General features: G+C 46.7%; 1 protein-coding gene across 1 annotated transcript; it reads right to left on the bottom strand.

Moving 5' to 3' along the window:
* Positions 1-8,417: 8,417 nt before the first annotated feature.
* Positions 8,418-10,359, bottom strand: Ppp1r3g (protein phosphatase 1 regulatory subunit 3G). Its single transcript, XM_032884547.1, has one exon. It carries the CDS (start codon positions 10,024-10,026, stop codon positions 8,983-8,985), a length of 1,044 nt encoding a protein of 347 aa, XP_032740438.1. The 5' UTR covers positions 10,027-10,359; the 3' UTR covers positions 8,418-8,982.
* Between the last annotated feature and the right edge of the window lie 312 nt (positions 10,360-10,671).

Below are 10,671 nucleotides of genomic sequence, written 5' to 3'. Positions count from 1 at the left end.
CTTCCAGGAACAAGGGAAACAACTTCTAAGATTTGTATCCACTTCCTACCACAGTGGTCCATTATCTGAAGACTTACTTTATTTACTTTGTCTCTTAAATGTCTTACACATTATTAAAACATTTCACTAAAACTTTGTAAATACTACATAGGGGACCCATGTAACTTCAACTGTCTAAGATCACTGTCAATATAATCAACTGGGTTTTTTGTTTGTTTTTGAAGAGTTAATGCATTTATGTGTATTTATTACAAAAGATGCTCAAAACATGATCAAGGACTATAACTTAAAAGGTAGGAATCTGATCAATAGTTGCTAATGTATCCTTCCACTGAACTTCAAATGCAATTAAGTCTTACAGATTTTAATATGTATTAAAATATTTCAAGCATAGCCTTATATTTCCTTGCAGCTTTTTACAAATAAAATACCCAGCCGAATGTGGTGACACACACCCTTAATCCTAGCAAAGGCAGAGGCATAGGTAGGCAGATTTCTGAGTTCAAGGTCTACATAGTAAGTTTCAGGACAGCCAGAGCTACATTCCAAGGCATAGTACAACCTTGTCTTTGAATAAATGAATGGATGGATGATTGATGATGGATGGATGGATGGATGGATGGATGGATGGATGGATGGATGGATGGAATGATTGGTAGATGGATGGATGGATGGATGGATGGATGGATGGATGGATGGATGGAATGATTGGTAGATAGATAGATAGATAGATAGATAGATAGATAGATAGATAGATAGATAGATAGACAGACAGACAGATAGATAGATAGATATCTGTGGCACATGTCTTTAATTCCAGCACTTGGGAAGCAGAGGCAGACAGATCTTTATGAGTTCAAAGCTAATCATGTCGTTTTTAGGAAGACCATACCCTCATCTCCAACACCCCCCCAAAAAAAAAATCATGGCCTAGAGAGATAGCTCAGCAGTTAAGAGCACTATCTGGTCTTACTGAAAACCTGGGTTCAATTCCCAGCACCCACGTGGTGGCTCCCAACTCCCTGAAACTCCAGCTCTAGGAAACGCACCTCCCTATCTTAGTCTCTATGCATACTACACGTCCACTGTGCACAAAAATATGCACAGGCAAAACACTTGTACACATAAAGTAAGATAATAAATAAATCTTTCAAAACCAGTCAGATCGAGCTTTTTTTTTTTAAATCAAACACAGGGACTACGGTGTTCTGGGAATTATGGTAAGACACTCTGATTGAATGGCTGCCTTGTGTAAAGATGCTCTGATTCCAAGGGACACATTGGTGTTGCCAGAGTCCTTGATACTGGGACCTTTGCTCCTTCTGTGAGAAGCCTGAATGTCTAGCCTCCCGAGTCTGCAATTCCACTCAAAGGGAAAGACACTGTACTTGAAAGCCCCTAAAATGCTACTTCTTAGCATAATTAGCAGGAAATGCCCAAGGCAGGCAATGGTGTCTCATCCTCATGAAAGTTGGGTTCTGTTGGGGACAGACTAGAGCTACCACCTTGACCATAGTTGAGCAGAGCCCATACCTAGAACCATCTACGCAGAGGAGCCAGCCATGGCGACAGCAAAGGAATGGTTCTGTGAGAAGACGCCTTGACTGGTCAGATTTCTCAGCAGCCCCTGGGCCACCATCTAGCCCAGCAAATGCAGTTCTGATTTTTCTAAGAACATTCCACCTTTCTATATTCTCAGCAGTTACTCCATATTTTAGACCTGACTGGAGAAAGAGGGTGGGAAGACACTCTGTCTTGCTTTCTCAATAGTAATTTTCCACTCGCATATCCTTTCAACTGGAATACGATGATATTTTTTGTGTCATTGGTTTGGGAGGGTTCTTTGCTCAAGACAGAGTCTCACTATGCAGCCCAAGCTAGCCTTGAACTTATAATCCATCTACCTCAGTATCCTGAGTGCTGGACCTACAGATGGGTTCAGGAATATGGTCTTTAGATAAGCTCTAAGTGTACCACAGGTTTTCTCTTTCTTGCATAATGTAAAATTAAAATTATATGAATGCACATGCGTGCCTACATGTGTGTGACAGTTCTGAATGATTTGAGGAGAAGTGGGCAGTTTGGTTGAGGCATATTCAGGTCCAACATGATCAGGGGTCCCTGTCAGAAGGAACCTGACTTCATTGTTGGTAAGACCAGACCACTCATGTACAGCAACTGCAAAACGGCCAAGTACTAGACTGGCCCTGAGAATGAAGAAATAGTGTAGACCAGGAAGAACACAGAGAGGGCTGTGGGTCTCAGTGATGCTCAGGAGAGTCAAGAGATTGAGCAAGGCACATTGCAAACGTCCTTCAGAGGCCTAGAAAAGTCATTCATCTCTTTCTCTTTCACCCCTGCCTCTGTCAGGTAGCAACATCTCCAGGAAAGAGTCTCTGAACTCCAAAAACAGGAGCCATTAGCTACCATACATGGTTCCTTATAAGGTTTTAAAATACACATTATAAAGTTTTTGCACTGAGCTTGATAAAAAGCAAGTATTTGGTAACTAATGACTTCCTTATATGAAACATTCTAGAAACCATCAAGGATCCAGACAGGGCACAACATAAGTCTCTCCTTAAATTACAACACATTTAATCCCAAATGCTGGGATTAAAGAAAAGCATGCACTGCCACACCCTGCCATTAAAATCTTTTAAATTACTAGTTTATAAACTGTAGGATGTCATACAGGCGAAGGCAGGTACAAGATAGAACAAGGTCTGTCATTGGACAAGAAGGAAGGATGAGCAGGAGAAAAGTTTTAGGAAGAGGAGGAGACTGGAATGGGAAGGCAGGAGAAGCCACTGAGATAACATGGAGGCTGATGTTAAGATTCTACTCTGCACCTTTACAGGTTGTTATGAATGTTCTTAAGGGATGGATGTGTACAGGGCTCTGTGTGTCTAGGGGGGCAATTATATCTTATCAATTGGATCAGAGGTTTTGGTGTTGTGTGTTCTTTCATGTAGCGATTTAAGTTTAAGGGAGTGTGTGCGGCTAGAGACACTGGGCTGCCACGGAGTTGGGATGTGTGTTTCTGGCATTGTGAAGCCTGCCTTGGGAACTAGGTGGGTAGAGAGATTGCTACCAGGTTCAGAGAGAAGGCTTCCACAGTGTGATATGGGATGGAGCAGAGCGGGTGAGAGGCTTTGCTTGGGGCACTCCGGTGCCGGACCTGGTGGGGGATAAAAGACAGCTGTTTTTATAATTTTACAGCAACAATAAACAACTATTTTAAGGTAACTCTTTTAACTTTATGTAGGACCTGTAGAGGTTAATCTTGTCAACCTAATAGGATCTAGAATCAACTAAGAGAATCAAATTTATAAGCACATTTTCAGAAAGGAGTAAAGGAAAAGACCATCCCTCAGATGGGGACCGCACCTTCCAATGAGTGGCACAAACACAAAGATGCCAAAGGGGACAGCAATATTCCTGCCTGCCTCTACAATGTGTCCATCTCTCGCAACTGTGTTGCTGTTGACTGTGTCTATCCCTGTTGTTGTCTTGTTGATGGTGTCTATCCCTGTTGTTGTTGTTGTTGTTGTTGTTGTTGTTGTTGTTGTTGTTTTGCTGACCTCTGTCTCGGTTGTTGCTGCTGTCATCCTTCCTAGCACCAAATTGGTCCTGCTGAGGCATCAAATCTTAGGTCTTTCTGGGATGCACATGAGCATTGTTTAATTGCTCAGCTCCTACAAGAAGGAGCCCCCTTTATAACATATATTCCTGCCAGTTCTATTTCCCTAAAGAGCCCTGCCTAACAACACCCCCAGTGTCTGAGACTAGAAATGCAGAGAACTGTGGGTGCAGAGTTTACAGAGTTATAGGTCAGCAAGGTGCCTCTTTTCACTAGCTAGGGGAGCTGGGTTCAAATTCCCGGGACTTCCTTGGTGAAAGGAAAGAACTGACTCCCACATGCAGACTATGTCACATGTATACACACACAGACACACACAACTAATAAAGAGACTGTAATATACAAAAGAAAACGGTTTCCATAGTTAAAGACATGTATGGTCAATGCATACAAAATGACCACCAAGAGTCCTCTTGTATACACTATGCCATTATATGTAGACGTTCAGCATAAAATGAACCAATAAAAAATCTTTCTTATTTTATTTTAGTGTTTGAATTTTTTATTGGTTATTTTATTTATTTACATATCAAATGTCATCTCCCTTCCCAGTTCCTCCCCCAAAAAAAAGCCCCATTCTACCTCCCCTCCACCGAGTAAAACTCTTTCAACTGCTGCTTATAATCAGTGCCACCAGATGAAAGACTTTCCATTTATGCTCTTTAAACATAGTCTATATACACTTGCTTGGACCGAAGAAGCATTTTCTTAATGTATATATGAAATGTATATATGAGACACACTTATACATCAGAAAATGAGGATCCTGAATCTGCATCTAGCCTAGATGCTGGATGGATATATAAAGAACTTGTCTGTAGCTGTGATGCTGATTGCTGGGGGCTCCAGTTTCTGTTAAACGTGTTTATGTTCCTCAAGTATATAAGCCATCCAAAAAGTAAACTCCACCAAGCCGGTGTTCCCCCATCTGGAACTGTTAATGGTGATAACCTTTCCCAGGTTGCTCTGCAGGTGGAGAAAGACAGCTCACTACAGAGAGCTCAGCTTGTCACCTCCCTGTCCCAAACTTCTATCCCCAGTGACTTCAAAGAGCTGCAAGTCCTTGGTTCCATGAAATCCGGCAGACCTCTACTTTTGGGGGCCTGCCCAGGCAAAGGCTGGGGCTACCGATGTCTCTGCAGTGCTTTCTCTAGCCTGAAAGAAAATCCTATAGGTGAGAAACAGAAGGGTGGAGCGGGTGGGGAAATAACAGTGAAAACCTGAGCATTCACATATGCACGAGTGTGCTCACACACAGTGTGAGAAATCACAGGCTTTTGAGTGGAGGCTTGTGGGTAATAAGACAGTCACACACCAGGCACTCTGGGAAGCCTCCTGAACAGATACCTTCCCTGCTGCTGGATGTCTGGTCCCCACAGCTCCATGGGTTCCCAGAGTGCAGTGGCCTCTCTCTGAGAGCGAGCCTGGCCTTCCGAAGTCTTCAAATAGGTTGTCCATCTTGCTTCATAGGCATGGAGTTTCCTAGGGGACACTGTTCCATGCAAACTTCCAGGCTTTCCCCCTCTCACTGCTTCAGAAACACTTGAGACAGAAAAACATTCTCTGAATCGGAGATTCATGGACACATTTGCCTACCAGGATGCTTCTGGAATCTCTCTTTAATACAGAACAGGGTCATTGAATCATGGAGAAGAATGTAGTCTTTAATGACTAGAGCTAGATAAGATTTTTTGGTTTGGTTGATTTTGGTTTTGTTTTGTTTTTCGGGACAGGGTTTCTATGTGTAGCTTTGGCTGTCCCAGAAGTTGTTCTGTAGTTGAGTCTGACCTGGAAGTCATAGAGATCCACCTGACTCTGCCTCTCCAGTGCTGGGCTTAAAGGCCATGTGCCACGCCGCCTGGCACTAGATAAGATTTTTAAAGTTATTAATTTTCAAGCAAAATGACTGTATTTACCAAATAAAAGTGAATATTCTGACACAGGGCACCAGCTTCATGGTGGGAATTTTAGGTTGAGGGGATGTGTTCCCTTCCTTTTGGAAAATCAACTCCTACTCCTCCCCCCTCCTCTTCTTCTACTTCTTCCCCCTTCTTCTCCTTGCCCTTTGTTTTGTGGTGCTGAGGATCAGACATAGATGCATTGGTTAATCATCATTATCCTCCTTGACAAGGTTTAGAATCACCATAGAAACACATCGCTAGGTGTCTGTAGGAGAATGCTTCAGGAAGGTTTAACTCTGAAGGAAGACAAGCCATGAATGTGGACGGCACCATAATGGGCTAAGGTCTAGATGAATCAAGAAGTGGGGCTGGGAGACCGCACACTTGGCAAAGTGCATCCCATGCAGGAAACGAGGCCCTGCTTTTGGATCCCTGAGTCATGTAAAAGCTGTGTGGTGTGGTGCACCTGTCATCCCAGTGCTGGCCAGTGGAAACAGGAAGATGCTGGGGACTGACTGGCCAGCCGGTCTAGCCTCAAGCTCAGTGAGAGACCTTGCTCAAAACGGGTAAAGAGAGAGCAAAAGAGGAGCACATCCAATAACAACCTCAGGCTTGCACACGTGTGCAAACACAAGAACATGCATACATGTGCAGACAACACACACACACATACACAAGCAAAGAGGAGGCCAGGGAGCTGAGAGGAGTATTTGTCTTTTTCTGCTTCTTGATCATGGACACAGTGCGATGCACTGTGTACAGCTGCCCCAGAGAAGAGAGAAATAACTGGTCCATGAGGCAAGTGCCCTGCCACCCAGTGGCACCCAGGCCCCAGTCACCGTGCTTTTAAATTCTTACTGACTTTGCTTGGTAGTACCCTTTCCCTTGAAACGAGCATTTTCTTGGTATTTCTCATTCAGGCTGGCCTTGAAGTTCCTACATGGCCAAGGATAGCATTGAACTCCCAATCCTCTCTCCTCACCTTAAATATTGAGATTGTGGTTGTCAATGATACCACACGCAGACCTAACAGCAAACAAAAATTCTAGCAACAAACCAAAATTTAAAAACAAATAAAAATGTATTTCTAACTTCATTTCTAATTATAAAATAATGTATTTCCAAGGGGGTTGGCGAGATGGTTCAGCAGTTAAGAGCACTGGCTGCTCTTGCAGAGGACCCAGGGGTGATCTCCAGAATCCACATGGCACTCACAACCATTTGTAACTCAGGTTTAAGGGGATCCCCCCCCTCGCTTCTGGCTTCCAATGGCACCAGGCACTCAGGTAATACAAATGAAGGCAAAACCCCCATATCGCAGCAAATATAATATGTTAAAGTGGTTTCTATAGGCTAAGGAGCTCACTCAGTGTTAGAAATACTGACCTGTTAATCTGCAAACCTAACAAGTCTGCATCCCCACAACAAACATCTTTGTTTTGGGTTTTGTTTCTGAAACAGAATTTCTCCATGGCAACTCCCCCGGAAATAACAGAGATCCAGGTGCTAGTATTAGAGGGGTGTGCCACCATGCCCAGCCTACATTTACTATTTTCAATGTCAGTGTTCACTACATGGTTAACTGTCTTGTGAATTCTAATTCTCAGCAGACAGCTTTACCATCAGTAAGCAGGGTCTACATGCTCTCTGAAGGGTCAGAGAGTAAAAGCTGTACCCTTCACATCTACTTAACTCTGCTGTAAGTTCAGGAGAGCATCCATAGAATGTTTCAGTACATATCTGTGGATGGTCAACTTTGAATTCCATATAATCCTGTGTGTGGTTGGGTTGTTTTTGTTTTCAATCCAGAGTTCATTCTGTTAGCCCCCAACAAGCTGTGATGATTCTAAGTTCCCAGAGTCCTAGGATTGCAGGAATGAGGCAACATACTCACCCTTGTTTTTGTTTAGTAAAGTCTTTCTAGGTCACTAAGATAAGCCTCAAACTCTTGACAATCCTGCTTTTGCCTCCTAAATGCTGGGATTACAGGTGTGTACCACTATATCTGACTTTAGTATAATTACATATCACAAAATTTAAAAAATACTTTAAACATGCGAATATCATTTATGTATGAAAAAGGACTTTGGGCCATGTTTGGCCTATGGTAATTGTGTTGACCCATAGAGCCATGAAAACACGCAGCCTTAAATTTAGTCCACTACCCTCGAACTAATTATTTATGCTAGTCACATGCTAGAGAATAGGACACTTTGAATAATAATAGGTTCCTTTCTTTTTTTAAGAAAATAAGTTGCTCCAGAAAAGTAGAAAGGAAGGAGCTAAGTTTTTTGTTTTTTGTTTTTTGTTTTTTTTTTTTTTTTAATCCAGATTGCCCTCCCACTTCGACCTGGACATACAGAGCCATCCGAAGTGAATGAACATGGTCCCCACACCCGTCCGCACCTAGGGTTCCGCACCTCCCTCGGGTTCTGAGCAGAGGTTGCTGGGTGAACTTTGTTGTCATCCACTGTTCACTCCTTGCGCCACCTTTCCAGCCCCCAAGCCCTGCAATTGGAGTTCAGCCTACAAGAGCCCAGCGTCTCTGACTGCTAATGGCCCAGAGAGTGGAACAGCCCCGCTGCACAAAAGGGTTTGGGATGGACGCGATGGGCTCTTGCAACTCACAGCCAAGGCCTTTGGCATTTTAATTCGTCCAACATTTTGCTATGGCAAGGGACAGAGCACTTTTTACAAAGCATTTTGAAGATCATTTTTCCCCAGTTCGAGGAACCTGGACTATTCCATGTCAAGAGAAAATGTGTTAATACTCTTGTTTCATAATTGTCATACTACCGTGTCATCAGCCGAGCATCCCCTGATTGCCACGGCCTCCCCAAACCCTTGGAAGGTAAAACATGAAACACAAAGAGGACACATGTTCACACGGCCTTTACTTCCTTAAAAGACATTTGTATCCAATCACGGAAGACAGCAGCATCGAGTCTGGGCAGGCGTTTCCTGCCCAGTTAAAAAGGACGAGCACGCTGCACCCGCCTAGCCTTCTGAGAATCAGGCCTGGCTGTGAAGGTTCCATGTGCGAAAGCCATCCTCTCCCACGTGGAGGTGGGGTGCCTTGTCCTTTCCGGGCAGGTTTTCACCAAGCTGTAAGGACCACGTCTCAAGTTAGAAACAAATCCTCAAGATCATAGGATCTGGCTTGGGCTTCCAGATGCCTTTTCTTGGAGAGAGCCTCTGTCTGTCGATGCCGGCTGAGAATACTAGGACATGAGCGGAAGCGATGACTGAGGGTCAGAACACTGCCAGAGCTGCTGTGCTTTCTGATGTGTGGATCTGCGCTGAGAGTGTGTGATTTAACATGTCTCTCCTATCGTTCCAAGCTCTGTTGATGCCAAATCGGCGTCGCTCAGCTAAGGATCCCCTTGCTGGAACTTGGCGTGCTGGTCAGCCTCTCTCCAAGTCTGGAAATTCCCGGATTCAGAGCGGGTCTGTGGAGCACACATAGCGCAAGGTGTAGTTGGCCCCCTCGTTGTTGTCCCAGTATTCACCTTGTTCACAGCGGTAGCAGACGGCAAAATGAATAGCGACGCCCCACGTGTCAGCATCCTCTCCTTCTTTGGGCTGCAGACCCGGGGGCAGGCACAGCGAGAAGCAGAAACGCTCGGTGCCGGGTTCCCCCTCACTATCCTCAGTCCCTGCTCCAGAGTTCCCCGACCTCACGGGAGACAGAGGCTCCAGGGACTCCGGGTGAAGTTCGGCCGGCATGTCCAGAAATGTGCGCCACTCGGTGAAAGTGTAGCGCACCGCTACTGCCCTGGGTCCGGGACAGCTGATCACCCGGCCCGAGCCGGTCACCTCGGCGCGGGGCGGCTGGGAGCATTGCACACGCTCTAGGCACACTCGCTGTCGCCGCAGACGCTCCTCCGCAGCGATCAGCCCCGGGAGCTGGAAGAGGGGTCGGAGCTGGGCGCGCGGCGTCAAGAGGGGCGCGGGCACCTTTGCCACTGCCAGCAGCTCCCCGAGCTGCTGCAGGTCCTCGGCGCGCAGCGGAAAGCTGTGGAGACGGGAGAGCACGGCGGGCGGCACCTGAGGCTCCTCGGCCTCGCTGAAGTGCTTCACGCTGGCCAGGCTCAGTCCCAGGGAGTCGGCGAACTGCACGCGCTTCTTACACTTGGAGCAGCAGTCCCCAGCCGCCTCGCCACCCTCTGAACTGGGCTGCCCCGCCTGCTGCCTCTGTTGCAGGAGCTTGGCCGCCTGCAGGATAGGGTCTGCAGGCAAAGAGAAGGAGCGCACACGCGAGCGGCGATATTCCTGTAGCTCCTCCTGTTCCGGGAGAGCTGCCTCTTTCTGAGCCGTCAGGGGCCTGTCCTGGAGCTGATCGTCAGGGATCCGGACCTCAGAGGTGCCGCTCTCCACGCAAAGGACCTCGGGGACCGACAGCTCTTCAGCGGATGGCGGGTCTTCGGAAGACGTAGAGCTGGACGCCTCGGATCTTTGTAGCTGCTCTCCCGAGGCTTCCATGACAGTATCTGATCCGGCCTGGGATTCGTCCTGAGGGAAACACAGAAACTCCCCTGGAAACTTTATCTACAAACGCAGCCGAAGGAGCGCATAGCGCGGGCTGGACTCGCCTACCCTGGCAGAAAGCGGATTCAGCCTGGAGCTTCCAGCTTTTAGCTGCGGCTGAGACCAAGAGGGAGGAGGATGCTGGACTGGGGCTAGATCCCAAGGGGAGGGCCAGGGCGGGGAGGCGCGACTGCCAGAGCACCTGAGAGCTAGGCCCGTAGTGGAAACTGAGACCTTCTGAAGGTCGTAGGCTAGCTGAGAGCTTTGATCCACCCCGCGGCGGTGCTGCGTGTCTCTGCCACCCCTGGGGCGGCTCTCAACTTTCAGAGCCCAGATTGTAGACAAAGTTTTGCAGTCAGTGAAGTTACACTTCCGGAGGAGGAGTGTCGCTCAGCAGAGACATCCTGACTGCCACTGGTTTAGGGAGAATGTCATTAAGGCAATAGGCCCTTCGGAGCAAAGGTGCATCCCTTCCCTTTCATCCTGTATCCCCGAAACCTCAAGAGTCCCGGGTCGCTTCTGTGCAGTTGCCCCTCAGTGCTACTAAAAGCTGGGAGGCCAAGGCTGCAGCTGCCACCTACCTACCTGGTGACCTTGTTG

The sequence above is a fragment of the Rattus rattus genome, chromosome 14 (assembly GCF_011064425.1).
Source record: "Rattus rattus isolate New Zealand chromosome 14, Rrattus_CSIRO_v1, whole genome shotgun sequence".
NCBI classification, from domain to species: Eukaryota; Metazoa; Chordata; class Mammalia; order Rodentia; family Muridae; genus Rattus; species Rattus rattus.
The sequence above is the reverse complement of the archived record's forward strand: the minus strand, read 5'-3'. Positions and strand labels throughout refer to the sequence as shown.

Excerpts from the sequence above, each read along its gene's own strand:
- Ppp1r3g (XM_032884547.1), bottom strand. The coding sequence starts at position 10,026 with ATGGAAGCCTCGGGAGAGCAGCTACAAAGATCCGAGGCGTCCAGCTCT.